The sequence below is a fragment of the Oppia nitens genome, unplaced genomic scaffold (genome assembly GCF_028296485.1).
Source record: "Oppia nitens isolate AA-2021 unplaced genomic scaffold, nextdenovo-longstitch-racon4-pilon3 scaffold7_pilon_pilon_pilon, whole genome shotgun sequence".
Lineage (NCBI taxonomy): Eukaryota > Metazoa > Arthropoda > Arachnida > Sarcoptiformes > Oppiidae > Oppia > Oppia nitens.
The window spans coordinates 2,481,530-2,497,602 of NW_026533251.1; the positions used below are offsets into that span (position 1 = coordinate 2,481,530).

Here is a 16,073-nt window from a genome sequence, read left to right on the forward strand (position 1 = left end):
TCAATTTAATTATAATTAAACTAAACAAATGAATTTATAAATAATTAATTTTCAAAAGTATAAAATAGTTTTATTTCTCACTTTTTAATTTACTATTTCCTCAACCATTGAATATTAAAATAAATAACCTTTGGTTGCAAACAATTAATGAGTTAATTAATATAAATCTATGGTATATATCATAATAAACTAAAAAAAATGATTTTAAATTATCACTTATTTAGTTAATTGCAATCAATTATAAGGCAAACAGTGATCACAATGAAGACATACAATGTTTGACCAGTCATTTGGTAATGAATAGTGAAGTGTTGTGTTTAGGCATTGGAGACATATTTGATTTCATCGAAAGCTTTTCTGGCTTTTTTCAGCTCTTCATTCATCGACAATAGATCCCTAACTCTGGCGTATTTGCGTTCATCGCGTTTCATACAATGTAAGACGTCTTCGACCGATATTTTTCCGTTGCGTCCGACGTCTTGAGCCTTAAGCGATATATCGCCGATAAATTGTATGACCAGATCTTCTAACATATCGACAGATTCGGTGAACGGATTGTGGTCATCACCGAAGCCATACATCATACACCGTAACTCTTTGCCAAACAAACGCTTCCTCTTCTCCAGACTRTCGCCATCGCCGGCCGAGTCTTGAGTCCAGTGTTGGTCCGCATCGGTTGACTCTTCATTGTTGGTAACACTTGTAGTGGCGGGCGATGAGACCAATGAGGTGTGCGATGCCATCTCTTACTGATTATTATTGTCTTTGTTTTTAAACGATAAAAATGACAATAATTTATATGAAAACATCGTTTGATTACATTGTTTGCAATGACTGTACACTTACTCTGTTGTCAAACATATGTATTGAATGTATAACTCATTGGATGGAGTGATTGATGCCATACATGCCATACAACAACATGATGTACAACAACAACAACAATACATTCAATCAATTAATTGATGGCATTATTGATGACATTTATAGACATACGAGACAACAACCAAAACATTTAAACATATTTTATCAAAACTTAATAATATATTTCAATACATGTATTAAATAAACACTTATAAACAAATTTTCAAATTATTTCTTATAATACTTTAATACAAAAATGATTATTAATACTTTAAAGTATATTTTTTCGGTATTTTTAATAACTTTATTAACAATTTATGGCTTATTATAAATATGTTATTAAAAAATAATTAATTTTTAATAGTTTTTATTTAAGATTTTAAAAATTGACTTTAGTTTCCAAATATATCCCATTTATCAAGATTTAAGTCACAATTTTCTGATACCATTACATAGTATTGATAGAAAACATATTAAAAATTTAGATAATATAAAACAATATAAAGTACTGTATAATAATTAATTTGAAACCATATTTTAAATGATATTATATATTAGCAAACCATAACTTTATGATTAGGACAGTCCGATTTTTCTGTACCATCCCATCCATAATAAAACTTATGATCAACTTTGCCTATAACTTGTGTTTGAACTTTGCCTATAAATAAATGGCATTTTCCAACATAAACAGGAATTGATTGACTGTTGTGTCCGGCAATAAATGCCTGATCGGGTACAGCATCGGCGCCATGTCTTGACACCCAACTGAAGTCATGTCCCACTAACACCTCATAATTAGTCATTGTCTGATAAGACTTTCCTCCTAAAGTGATAATACATCCAAGTTTTTCATTAGCTTTTCCCGGAATTATATCATTTTCTTGTTTATGTCGGCATATATATAGCTGTGAAGAGTCGATATCAAAACCTCCAACAATGGCATCACTCGGTATTTTACTGCCAGATATGGGCACCCATTGTAGGGAACAATTGACTGATAAAATAATTATATTATTAAATTTTAATGATTACTTGAATTATTATAATACCTCTATGGCTGTGATCGTCAATAGTTATGATGAAAGTTCTGATCTCTTGTGGATTCAATTCAATCTTTTTGATGTCAATAATATTATTGTAAAAATTACTTTGAATTTCATTTGACGAAGTTTTTGATTTCCAGATTAATTTCTTTTGCTTTGACTCTGAAAGCAATTGATTTGCACTTAAAGTCATTTCTTGAACATCTTTGATAAGAATATCTTTAAATAGGTTTTGTAAGTCAATCTCTACGGCATTTGATAATTGATTGTTGTCTTCCTTTTGGTAAAAGTGCTCCAAACGGACCAGAATTTGATTTTGTGACCATTTCTCTAAAGTCAACAAATGGACGTTTGGCGGCAATTCATTGTTTAGACCGGAATATGTTGTCTTATATTTATTTTTATAACTTTCTTGTGATTCTTTAAGTGGCGAAAATGTTAACAACGGATCCATAAATAGTCTTTGACTCAAATCTCGATATAGTTTTATGGATTCATTAATTGGTCTAAAAAATAAATAATGTTTTCCTCTGACTATAATTCCTTTGCCATCAACTCCTGTCTCATTAATACTGGTTCGAGTATCGGTTAAAAGTCTTCTGTGAACCATAAGTTCAATCTGACCGTCATCTTCACTGGAACCTCCCTGTGCTCTATCAGTCAAAACTGTTAATTGAATATCTTTTTGGTTGTCTTTCATAAAAATCCTTTCATAAATGGGATAATAATTATTGGAAATACTATTCTTATATTTTCCACAAGTTGTTTGTTCCGAAGTTCGTACTCTTTTTATCTAAAAATAAAATTTTAATTTAAAAAATATATAATAAATAATATTATATATATTTTATAATTACATTTTGTCGTCCATTAGCATCAGTAAAAAATTCTTTGTTATTATTGAGATTAGTTTCAAATCTAGTAATTACTTCTTTACCAATATTGTCGTCAACAGGTATGGGACCGACAATCCACTCGAGTTCGACATATTCTTCATCTTCATAGACGCGGATTGTTTGTGAGACCCAACTGTTCCAGACTTGTGTCACTTCATGAAGATATCCATTTTTATATACAGACTCCAACTGAACCTTATCTCTGTTGATATCATTAACATCGCCTTCAGAGCAGAAAGTATAACTCGAGYCTGAATTTGATTTATAAAACTTAAACGACTGTTTCAATGGTAACTCTTTGCCATTATTTAGTTTTAATGATTCAATATTTCCATTCTTAGAATCCAAGTTTAGTTTGAATCCCTTTCCTTTCATTTCAATTGTTTCAGCATTTTGTAAATATTGAGAATTATTTGAATTTTCTAATGATTTATCTAAAAAATGATTTTAAACAATAAAATTATATTCATTTATAAATCTTAAAAAAAATATATTTTAAGATTTAATAATTTACCCAATTTTTTAACAAAATATGTCACAAATCCCATAGCATTGAGATTTGCGCGAAAAACTAACTCATATTTGGAAGAAGTAGTTCTCTCTGGTATTTGTTGTACTTTTTGCGAAATGGGAACCACATGTATGTCATTAATTTTGGTACCGTTGCTGTCATATACTTCATAACTATTATTTGAATTAATTGGAAGTCTTAACCATTGAGAGACAGGTCTTGCGATGGGATTGTAGACAATTAATGTCAATTCATTTGCAGTCTCTGATACAGAACATTGACTTATATTAAGTCTATCGCATATCACTTGTTTAGGAATTGTTTTAATGGACTCTTGTTTTGGTAACAACTGTTGATACGTCCTATCGATAACTTCTCTGAGAGCATCGTTGGCACTGAAAAGTCTTGAATTGTAATCATCGATTGTAAACTGTGGTGATGTACCAGTGATGGCGTCGTGATGTGTCATAACTCCAATTTCATTTCTACCCTCATTCAGAAATGGCTCGACTTCTGGGATTCTGGTGATGGCATCCAACTGTTTGCTTACTTGTAATAAACTGTTTATTGATTTTTCCTGTCTTTTGAGTGACGGTCGACTTGAGAAGAAACCGGACCAAAGAGGAAAATAATCTTTTTGTCGGCTTTCAAATGTACGGTTCAATTGGTTGACTGCTTTCAAGTAACACATGGGTGTTGAGTAAAATATATTGACATTCGGATAAAACTCATGGACAGCATCTATAAGTTTGTCCAGATTTGCGAAGTAATGCTCGGCGTTATTGTATTTAAAGTCATCACCAAATGTGATCAATACATGGTTTGAATTACCATAATCTTTGTTCCATTGATTAGCAATCGCTACAATTGAATCAGCTTTTTGTTTCTTATTTACTRAAGTTATATCATTGCCTATAATTACAAGTAATAAAACAATACTAGTCTTTAATAAGATTTCACAATTAATATTTAATACCATTTTCAAAATCAAAGCCATTGGGAGCGCTATAATGGTTGTGAAGAACAGTTGTAAATATGTCAGAAGTTGATCCCAAGTCAGGGCTGGCATTCCATATGAATTCACCCTTTGGGAAGACATTCCTATTGAATACGTGTCCATCAAAACCCATTTGTGCGTAAAGTGAAGCCATTTCTTTGGAAGCGCCGAAAGGATCGATTTGCCATGAAATCAAAGGACGGCCACATTTGCCAAACAATTTATCCAATATTTGCAAACCATATGTCATTTGGTCAATAATCTCATTATAATGAGCCGATCCTTCATCATTGACAGTATAGCCTCCATTAGCAAATGCCAACTGACCCGAACTCACTAAAGTATGTACCAAATCACGGGTTTGTTGGTTTTGTTCGGACCACCATCGGTTGAAATAGTAGGTCTCCACTTGAGTGAAACGTCGGTGAGGATTCTTGTCCAACGACTTGACCACATTTGTGATGATGTGCTGTACGTCTTCCTCGTAATAACCGTCAACTGTTTTAAGCCAACCGACATCATCGTGACTGTGAGATATTATATGAATGTTTAACTTATTTGAATCGCTTTGTATGCATGACTCGTAACCACAATCTGCAGATATTTCATAAATTATATATAAAATAAAAACAATTGAAACGATCGCCGTTTTGACCATTTTTGTTATTGACTTAGTTTTGAATCAACAAATAATTTTAGTTAACTCTTAATTTATATTATTTTGTTTTACAATATCTAATATCCTTTTCTTCAATAACCTGCGAAAATTAAATATGTTTTATTAATCATTAAAGTACTTAATTTAAGTTAAATTTATTTGTTTTATGTTATCATATTTTTTATTGATTAAGAAATTATTTTTTCTAAAATACCACTAGGTAAAATCAAAGTTATTTAATATAATAATAAGTTTGTAATAATCAGTTACAAACACYGTATCTATAAATAATWGTTTGTTCATTAAAACTATTATTGTGTAGTGATTTGTTATCATTGAAACAAATGTTAAGTTTACATTTATAAATATTTGATTCTTCAAATTTCGACAATAGTTTAAATTAGATTATGCCACCCTGGCACTTTTAATCATATAATACAATATTGGCAAAAATGCCAACTGTCTAACATTTTCTAAATTTTATAATAAATTTTAGTCTATTATTATTATTACATTAAGAGTATTCAAGAGTTATTTAAATTAAACTTAAAAATTAAAAAATAAACTTTATTATAATAAAATAAATATACAATTAAATTAAATCATCTTTGTCAAATAAACATTTTATAAAATATATAAATTAAATACAATATAATTATAATGTCAAYATATACAGTACATGTATAATAAATAATAAATTTGATTATTTATAGATATATAATAAAAGTAAATAATATAAATACACATAAGAATACATTTAATTATATAAATTAACGTTTTTTATCTTAAAAATTATTGTTTAAGTATAAACTTTGTACTTTATAAATGTACAATTTTACAATTTATAATATTAATAATAAATAAGTAAATCAATTAAAATTTAATTAATTAGATAACATTTAGATAATGATATAAAAAACATTTTTAAAATTCCTTATAATTAGAGATCAACTCAAACAAAACTGTTAGCTATTTTAGTTGAATTAGTGGTATATGTATTGACACGATTTAATTGATATGTTTCTGAATTATTTGTAAAACGATTGCTTTTTTTACACGAATGACATATCATTTGACGAAAATTACTGGACATCAGGCCGTAGACGAAGGGATTGAGAGCCGAATGAATAAACGATAAGAGATAACAAGCGATTCGTGCCGTATATGCCGAGTGAGAGAAACTCTGAAGACCTAACTTTATCAATACATTGATGACTAGTCGTGGGCCCCAACACAGCATAAACAACATCACTATCAATACCAACATCTTTATCACCTATTTTTAAACACATTAAACAACAAATTTATTAATTCAATTTTATTTTTCTTATATTAATAGTTAATAAATATTGTTTTAAAAATGTTAAATATTTAACATAAAAAAGGTATTAATCAGGGTTGGAAAAATACAAAGTTTTTAATTTTGACTTTATATATAGTAATACAGTACAGTATAATACAATGTACTGCTTGTACAGTATTATACAATTTAAAAATTAATATATATAGTATTATGTTGAAAAATTATTTAAAAATATATAGTAAAAATATAATTTCTATAAAATGCATTATTGTTATAATAATCGTTGTTTTTAAATAATAATAATGAAGTAATTTAAAATAGAAATTAAATGAAAAATTAATATTAGATCTATATTTATTATAAAACATGGTTTACTTTTCTTATATCAATTCTTTTGACACTAAATGAAACTAAATTTTATTTGTATGCAAAATTGGTCATGTATTATTCATTGTATTATACATTGTATTATACATTGCATTATACTGTTTAATATACTTTGTATTATAGAAACATGTTGTCTCTGCCAACGCTATTAATATAATGTMTACAATGTTTTGTCGCTTCTTCGACAGTTAGTCCAGAGTCTAATTAACAAAGTCTAGACATAAATTAATTAAGTCTTAAATTTCAAAATAAATATAATATTAATATTTGTTGTATTGAAATCTAATTTTTCAATAAACAATATATTTTCCTAAATAATTATATCTTCTATATTTTCATTTTAATTAGAAAACATATAATGTTTTTATTTATTTATTAATAAATTAAATAATAAAATTCTAATTATTATATAAATTTAGTTTAATGCTTATAATTCTACTTTTATGGTAAAAGTATAGTACTTAAACCTAATTGAAAATTAGTAATTGTGTAAATGATTACTCAAATAGACTATAATTTAGTCACTTTATCAWATACTTTAAGATTATACAATAGTTATATAACATAAAAATAATAAAGTTTTCGATAATCTAAGATAAGATAATTAGTCACATAAACTCATTGCACGTATACCTATAGATTTAAATTACTATTAAAAAATATTATTCAATATAATATAGATTATAATGTGTACGAACTAAGTTCATATTATATATAAAATGCTATAAAAATTCTTTATATTATTTATTTATTATTTTGTACTAAATGTCACTTAAATATTAGTTTATCGGACAAAACAAATACATTAAATGTTTAACGCATTGAACTATATTTGTTATTTAAGTGAAAACAATTCAAATAAAATACATTTATAAGTATAGTGTTTGCTTATATCATATACTGTATACATTATATACTCTGCAATCAAAAATCATTTCACGCATTCAATTGTTGAATTGAAACTAATTTATTGCTTTGATTACAGTAATATAATATACTATATCAGTGATTGTTGTCAATGCAACACATGGTATAATCAATATTTTGTATATTACTATCAATTCATTATATAACTATATTATAAATCTATTTTTTATTAACGTTTTCTTAAAATATTACTTTATTTATAAATAATTTATTATAAATTTTTCAATTGTATAAAATTAAATTTTTTTATATTTACCAATAAATCACAGATAAGCTATACTTGTTAACAATTGAAGAACATTAAATTGTATGTTATATTTTAAGCATGAATTGACCCATAATATTGTATTACATATTTTTTTACTATACATATATTTTCAAAGATTCAATTAAATTTACAAGTGTTTGTTAGTTGAATTGATATTCTCTATAAATAAATTTATTAACAAAATATAATAGTTTTAGCTTTACAAATGCTGTTGGATATAAATTGTATTATATTAAAATCAAATCATAACTGTATAGACAATAAAGTACTTTGTATAAGAAAAAAGTATATATTATTTGAATTTTATTTATAAATTGATATAATTTATTTCGACAAATTTAAATAAATTTAATAAGATTTTATCAATACTTAATTAATTTACTAATTATTTCGTTATATTTATTTTTACTAATCTAAACTTACTTTACTTTAATATGTAATATCTACATAATTCAGTAATACTGTACATTCAATACTCTGCAAAAGTACATTACATTTAAATAAACTAAAAACTAAACATTTATAAACTAATTTTAACTTTATTTATATGAAATAATATTTTTATATTATATTATATAATTATACAGAAGTTAATTTACAGTATTATAATAATTATTTATTAATTACAATTTGTATAATTTAAATATAATTACTTCAGTATCACAATATCATTCTTTATACTGTATATATTCTTTAAATTATTTAATAATAACAAAGTGATACATAAAAATCTATAAGATTTAATTAATTTTATTTTAGATAGACTAAAAAATTAATATTTTGATGATATCATCAAAACACCCACTTTTTAGTTAATATAAAACATTTTTGATTTAATTCTGATATTTAATATACAGTACATTATATATTTACTATATAATGCAATGTACTGTATGTTAAATATCAAAATTCAATCAAACAATTTGTATGACTGAAAAATACTTCATTTTACTATATATAGGAATATTGTTAAAGTGATGACAAATAAAATGTTTGTTCATTTTAAAAGTATATTTAACATATAGTATAGTAGAATATGTGTCAATACATGTATTATAAGAAATTGAATTACATAAAAGCTATTTTATTAATGGCTTATATAATATTTACTTTAATATAATATTTTTATAGTTTGTTTTTGCAATTTTTAGTAAAAGTATTAACTGATGACAAAGACAGACCTGTTTACGACCTCTTGTAATGTCCACAGCGTTTGAATGCATAGCGGAAGCACTGGTCGTTTCTTCGATGTTTTGTTTGTGATGTCTAAGGGATGGCCAACACAACAGACATTCTGTACGTTGATTGGCGCGAGAAGTGCTATTATTAAGAAATGTTTTTATTATTATTATTATTATTAAGAAATGTTTTTATTATTATTATTATTATTATTAAGAAATGTGTTTTTATTATTATTAATAATAAAAAATAATTTTAGGTCATATTTTCTTTAATATTTAGTTTTATATTAAAATCACAAACATTGCCTACACATCACAAATGATTTATATATATAGTCTTAAGATTAAACAGACAAAAATTCAATATTAAAATTTGTTACTATATTTAAGTGTAATATATATAAAAGTAACACAAATTGAAATTTGAAAGTACCTGTGCTTGAATGAGTCCGAGTGTGTCATTGTATTTATGGATTTATTACTGATCCACAGCTCTTGCATGACTAAGAAATAGCAGACAATCATAAAAAGTGCCGGCAATACAAACATTACGAGCAACTGATAGACGGCCACATAGAAAGCCAGGTCATCGTCGGCGTCCCAACAATAATATGCTGTCAATTGTGTTGTATTGTTATAATATGTCATTGAATATACGGTCTATATTTTGAATAATTTTGAATAATTTTGTTAAATTTAAAGATTTTATATATTGTAAAAATTTCAAATCAAAATATCAAACTTTAGTCAACAATACAGGTGTAGCCAACAGTAATGCTAAACTCCAGACACACACTAAACCTTTTCGAGTTGAGCTCATTGTACACCAGGAACGGGCTTTTATTGGGTATACTATCACCAAAAATCTATTTTTATAAAAATATTTTTCAATTTATTAGCAGCGGTTATCTAAAAATTTACTAAATTAAATTTACATTTAATATAATTTAAATGATCAAATCAGGTGAATATTAAATGTTATTATATAGACAATATGTTTATGATGTTTATGTTAATAAATTTTTATATTACTGTATAACTAATTACATGTTTATTGGATTTTGAATATTCATATAATAACAAATATTTGCTTAATAAGCTGTCATTTAACCATTTTTTAATAATATTTTTAAAATACTTTATAATTCAGTACATGTAGGACTATATTACACTCTCTAACTTTGTTTATGAGTTTGTTAAGCTTTTTTAATATTATCCATTGATTGTAAGTTATTTTTATTGATTAAATTTAAAAAACATGCTTTAAATAGAATTCCAATTATAATTTTATAAAATATCAATAATAATATTTATGACAGAATTTATATACTAAATAGCTATGAACTGATAAATAGGTTTACTTAATATTTAGTATTGTATAGGTTTACAATTATGTTTGCAATATTTGTTATAATTTATATAAATAATTAATAAAGTAATGTTAACTTACAAATAAATTTTGAATACTAATAATATCTAAGTATGTTTTAAATTTCAAAATTTTAATTTGATAGCATTTTGAATATTTTCATAATGAATATTGCTTTATTAATATTTACCATACAATTGTTATTTTACATATTTATTATATAAGAAATTTATAAAAATAATAAATTAAATTATTTTAAATTAAATATATAATTTTTTGACAATAACTAGTCATTATTAGTTTTATTATATTTTAGATGTTCAAATAATTTTCTAGAATATTCTTTATAATAATTTTTAGTTTATTAATAAATATATGAAATTATACCTTTCAATACTGACGGCCACCAAATTGAGAACAGTAGCCATTCCTGAAAGCATTTCCACATATGAACTCATTTTACATACATTTCCTCCCGTATCCCAACTAATGACAAAATATTCCAATGTTTCCAACGGGACGAACACTAATAGTAACAACATGTCAGCGACGGCTAAGCTAACCAAAAATACAGCCGTCGGTGACCGAAGTCGTCCTCTCAGAGACCACGTAATGATAACTAATATATTACCGATAATTCCGATAAGAAATGTGATGCCGTGGGTCACGATTATCGGTATAAATGCTTTATTCAAAAATAAATATATTATCAATATTTTGTATTTACTATTAAACAAATATTTTTTAATCAAAAGCAAACCTGGATTTATAGCCGAAGGGTTCAGTATTTCATACGGATTTTGCATAAATATACGGTTATTACTTATGTTTGTGTCAATATCTGTTGTATTTTCATTATATTCAATGTAAGACATCTTTTGATTTGTCGATTATTTTAAATTTAAAGTAATCTTTATATAAGAAATCTAAAATTAAATATTAATCTTTTAATTTTTAAATCAATAAAAATAAATAATTTATATTTAGTAGTTAATATAATATATTATATGTAATATATTTTTATAAAAGAATATTTAATTGTAATTATAAAATAAAATTAAAATCTCAATCAAATATTAATTGAATCATGATTGATTATATAAAAAATTGACAAATCAACAAAATTTTATTTATTTATATATAAAAATACTATTATCATAAATTGTCGCCAAAAAAATAATACGTTAACAAAAAATAGTAAAATAAATTAAATACATTGAGATTCATATAGACATTTGCTTTGCTTTCATTAATGTAATTATTTAAATTGTGTTACCATTAATATTAATAAACTTTATTTACTTTATTTTGCTTTTATTTGAAATAAGGTTTCAACATATTCTCACATTTGTTGGCAATATCTTTGAATTTACAACATGTTTGTCACTCATGTATAACTTAATTGAATTTGTATGAATTATTTAACAAAATATTTATTTAAATTAAATAATTACATATTTATATTACTTAAACTTTTATAAACAATTAAACCTTATTTTATGAGAAACATAAATTTTATAGTTTTATTTAAAGTTATCATAATAAAATAAAGTAAATTTATTAAAAATTATTCTAAAGTTGTGTTTAAATTGATATTTAGTAGTTTATCAAGTAACATTATTAATAAAAATAAATATACTATACTACCTATCTATACTATCTATAATATATTCTATCTTTACTATCATTTAAAAATTAAAAAAAGATAAGATAGACAATATATACACACATTAAAGTGCATTATTTTGTGACAAAATAAAATAACAACATTTTTCAACAATTTATTCAAATAACTATTGGCATATTTATTTTATTTTTTGATTTTTTTTTTGAAAAACGCAAATATATTATCTTAAAATATGTTTTATATAATTAACATGCAATAAATTATTTAACTTAACACTAAATAACAATATTTTACAACAAAAATAAATGAAAATATTTTACAATTGTCATCAATAATAATATAGTATTTTAACATATAGTAAAATAACGACTTGTTTGATATTCAATACATACATAACTTTAAAACCCATCATTATTTTAGTTGACTTTATTGTATGACATATCGCTAACATAATAAAGTCAAAAACATCAATATTTTGATACATTTTTTATTGTTATTTTTTTGTTTTAGTTTAAGAAAAATTGCATGTGTTTCACTTTTTTATATATAGACATTTATAGTGAATATTTTGTTAACATTACAGTAAACCAAATGTCACAAAAATGTCATGAAATGGGAAGTTATGTTATCTTTTATAAAGCTATTCATTGTATACTATTATAACGATAGGCATTACCATTATATACTTTGGGTCAATACAACAATTTTTAGTTTAAGATTTATAAAAAAATAATGATTATAATTGTAACCGTATTTCACAAATGGCTAGATTTGACAAAAAGATTAGTTTAATTATTTCCTAATTGAAAATTGATTTCTCGTTTGAATTTCTTATTTATAACATTTTAAAATTATTTTTTTAATAATATTTGCATTTATCATTTTAATTTTATCAACTCAATATTTGCTGAAAATTTTTACCTAAATTATTTCATATAAATGTTTAATTTTTATGTCTATAATCTAAAGCAGATATAAAATAGTTGTATGAAAAAACTCTAATAATTCCATTTTTTTAAATTACAGTAAATTAAATATTTAAAAATATTATATCAATACATGTATAATATATTTCAAATTTAATATTATATACAGCCATTTATCAAAAATAAATGCAACAATTATTTAATAATCTATATCTCCATAAAATAGGAAAATTCAACTTTTCTCGCTTTTATATATAATAATATTTGAATAATATACTTCTATGCGAACCATGAAAATTATTTTTAAGTAATACTAACATCACTAACACTAATATTAAACAAAATCTACATTTAAACTATTGTTATTATTAACTATTATTATTTTAATTGAAATTATTAACTTTTAAGTGCTTTACATTATACAATATACCGGTACATACCGTATTATACCGGTATAACATGAACCAGTTGAGAATAGTATGATAGTATTGCCTAAACAAACTTCATTATGTTAAATAATTGTTTTTTATAAGATATATATTTTATATATAATTTATAAATATAATAAAAAATAAACTATAAGTATTTAAAAAAAATTAAAAATAACTACAATATTCTTTAACCTTTAATTCTTTAATATATATAACTCAACAAAAACAACAGACTTATTAATTTATAATATAAATTGTTATGAATCATATGATAACTTTTATACATTTCTAAAATCAATCGTCTATTTTGACAATTATTATGACAATACAGAGATCAATACTTTTTCAGACAATCATATTATAGATGTTAATCATCTAAATTTTAATCACAGAAATTGCAATTTTTATACTTTGGCCGCCATTTTGTCGATTTTCATGAATAATTTCTAAATAATTTTATCTAAATCTTGAAAAAATTATAAATTATAATTCTTATTAAAATTTAAATATTAATTAATATATTTAATATATCAATTAATTGTTTATAATAAACATCCAAAATTTTATTAAGAATATGTTTTTACTCCTATTTTATGAATTATTAAAATAGTAATTATAACTTTGAATATTTGAAAACAATACTTATAATACTATAATATTGATTAATAGATTTGTAGTTTTATATAAATTTATATAAAATGTTTACAAATTTATCAAAAAGTATTGTATCATAAATTATTGTAATGATTTAATGAAACATTAATTTATTTAATACTTTCAAAAACAAACAATTAATAATCTACATTATGTACAGTACGTATAAAATATAAAATGCACTAAAATTATGCACTTTTAACAAATAGTAATAAAAAATGTCATATAATCTCAATTCATAAATTAAAAGTATTTTATTTTTAATATTAATAACTCATTTAAAGTAATATTAGTTTAGAAATGTGATCTGAAAATACCGTATACACTAAATAGAGAATATGAGAAACATATATTTTATAGTTTTATTTAAAGTTATACTAAAAATAAAATAAATTTATTAAAAATTATTCTAAAGTTGTGTTTAACTTAAAATTTAGTAGTTTATCAAGTAACATTATTAATAAAGATAAATAGACAATATGTACACACATTAAAGTGCATTATTTTGTAACTGAATAAAATGACAACATTTTTATAATTTATTCAAATAACTATTGGCATATTTTTTTAATTTTTGATTTTTTAATATCTGTATTTTTTAGATCTTTATTAAAAAATATATAATCAATACATGTGGACAACAAATTAAATGTATATTTCTTAAAATATAATATATAACTGCAATTAAAAATACAAAATCAAAAAATCATAGATAAATATATTTTAAAAAACATTAAATGTTTATTTAACTTATTTGATGCATCAACTAACAAATTTCTAAAATRTAATAAATTAATTTATTAATACATGGCGATAAAAATCAATGTATATGTATAATAAAATCTATAAACTTCAAAAATATAGTTAACTTGACATTACAATAGTATTTATAGAGTAAACATAGTTTTAGTTTATTTTCCAATGTTAAAGTATAAACGAAAATTTGTAGTTAACTGTATTTTTGAAGTAATTCATCAAAGTTTATAGATTTTATTATACATATTATACATTGATTTTTATCGATATGTATCAATATATTTATTAATCTTTAAATTAACAATGTTTTGATTCTAAGGGGTAATTCACATATTACGGAGGGGTGTCTGTCAAATCAAACTTTTGCTAACGAGGGGAGGGAGGGGTAGAGATCTTAAGAATGTTGGCATTTAAATAATTCGTATAAAAAATGTTTGAATGAATATCAATATATGACTTCAATAGAAATAGTTTTATTTCTAGTTTTTGGAATATTTTAAAAGTGAAAATAATTTTATAAAATATTTATTTAAATTATTATTTTATTGTTTAAATTAAATGTCAAACTTAATGTGAAGCACTATTTCTAAAGTTAATGTCGATTCCATGTTTATAATACATGATTTAAATTATTACTTTAATTTTAGTTAAATAATTTACAAATATACTGGTATTGTATTTTATTTCTTATGGGGTCTAGATTTCTTAAAAAGTGCAAACGTAATATGTGAATCACCCCAATGGGGTATAGTGTGGGTAAAAAATAAAAATATTGATTTTTTTGAGAGGGATGAGATTTTTAATAGGTAATTTTTCAAAATTCATATTATAGTCACAAATACAGATATTTAATAAATGTTTAAAAATTATTTAATTCAATTCAATTAAGATACACTAAATACTGTAAATTAATTTTATAATTAAAATAATTTGTACTAATTAATAGTTATCAAATATAACTTTAAATTTAATAATAAGTTAAAAATAAACTATGATTTAAAACGACAGTTATTGACAATCAATGAAAAATTATTTTCAATTTCTTATTTCACACACGAATTAACCCAACAATAGATTTATATTAAGTTATAGTAAAAGACTGAATTATAAAGTAAATAAAATACAATACAATGAAAAATACTATTTTAATCAAAATTTCAACAAAATGTTGATTTTATTTCACATCTATTTCATAAATCAACTAAAATTAAACAATAAATACAGTAAAACAGTAAATACAGTAAAATATTGACTCAAAAATAATGAAAAATT

The 16,073-nt window shown here is 23.1% G+C and overlaps 3 protein-coding genes across 3 annotated transcripts; all 3 read right to left on the reverse strand.

The window, feature by feature from the left end:
* Positions 1-153: 153 nt before the first annotated feature.
* Positions 154-892, reverse strand: LOC128963092 (transcription initiation factor TFIID subunit 13-like). Its single transcript, XM_054309562.1, has 2 exons — positions 847-892; positions 154-763 (listed from the first exon to the last, which is right to left on the reverse strand). The coding sequence occupies exon 2, from the start codon at positions 741-743 to the stop codon at positions 318-320; it is 426 nt and encodes a 141-aa protein (XP_054165537.1). The 5' UTR covers positions 744-763; positions 847-892; the 3' UTR covers positions 154-317.
* Positions 893-1,190: 298 nt separating this feature from the next.
* Positions 1,191-5,084, reverse strand: LOC128963776 (lysosomal alpha-mannosidase-like). The gene is made up of 5 exons (XM_054310303.1): positions 4,294-5,084; positions 3,321-4,229; positions 2,768-3,240; positions 1,917-2,703; positions 1,191-1,861 (listed from the first exon to the last, which is right to left on the reverse strand). The coding sequence occupies exons 1-5, from the start codon at positions 4,970-4,972 to the stop codon at positions 1,419-1,421; spliced, it is 3,291 nt and encodes a 1,096-aa protein (XP_054166278.1). The 5' UTR covers positions 4,973-5,084; the 3' UTR covers positions 1,191-1,418.
* An 840-nt stretch (positions 5,085-5,924) lies between these two features.
* LOC128963590 (allatostatin-A receptor-like) lies at positions 5,925-11,282 on the reverse strand. Its single transcript, XM_054310102.1, has 6 exons — positions 11,168-11,282; positions 10,795-11,092; positions 9,781-9,904; positions 9,472-9,698; positions 9,039-9,177; positions 5,925-6,248 (listed from the first exon to the last, which is right to left on the reverse strand). The coding sequence occupies exons 1-6, from the start codon at positions 11,280-11,282 to the stop codon at positions 5,925-5,927; spliced, it is 1,227 nt and encodes a 408-aa protein (XP_054166077.1).
* Positions 11,283-16,073: the final 4,791 nt, after the last annotated feature.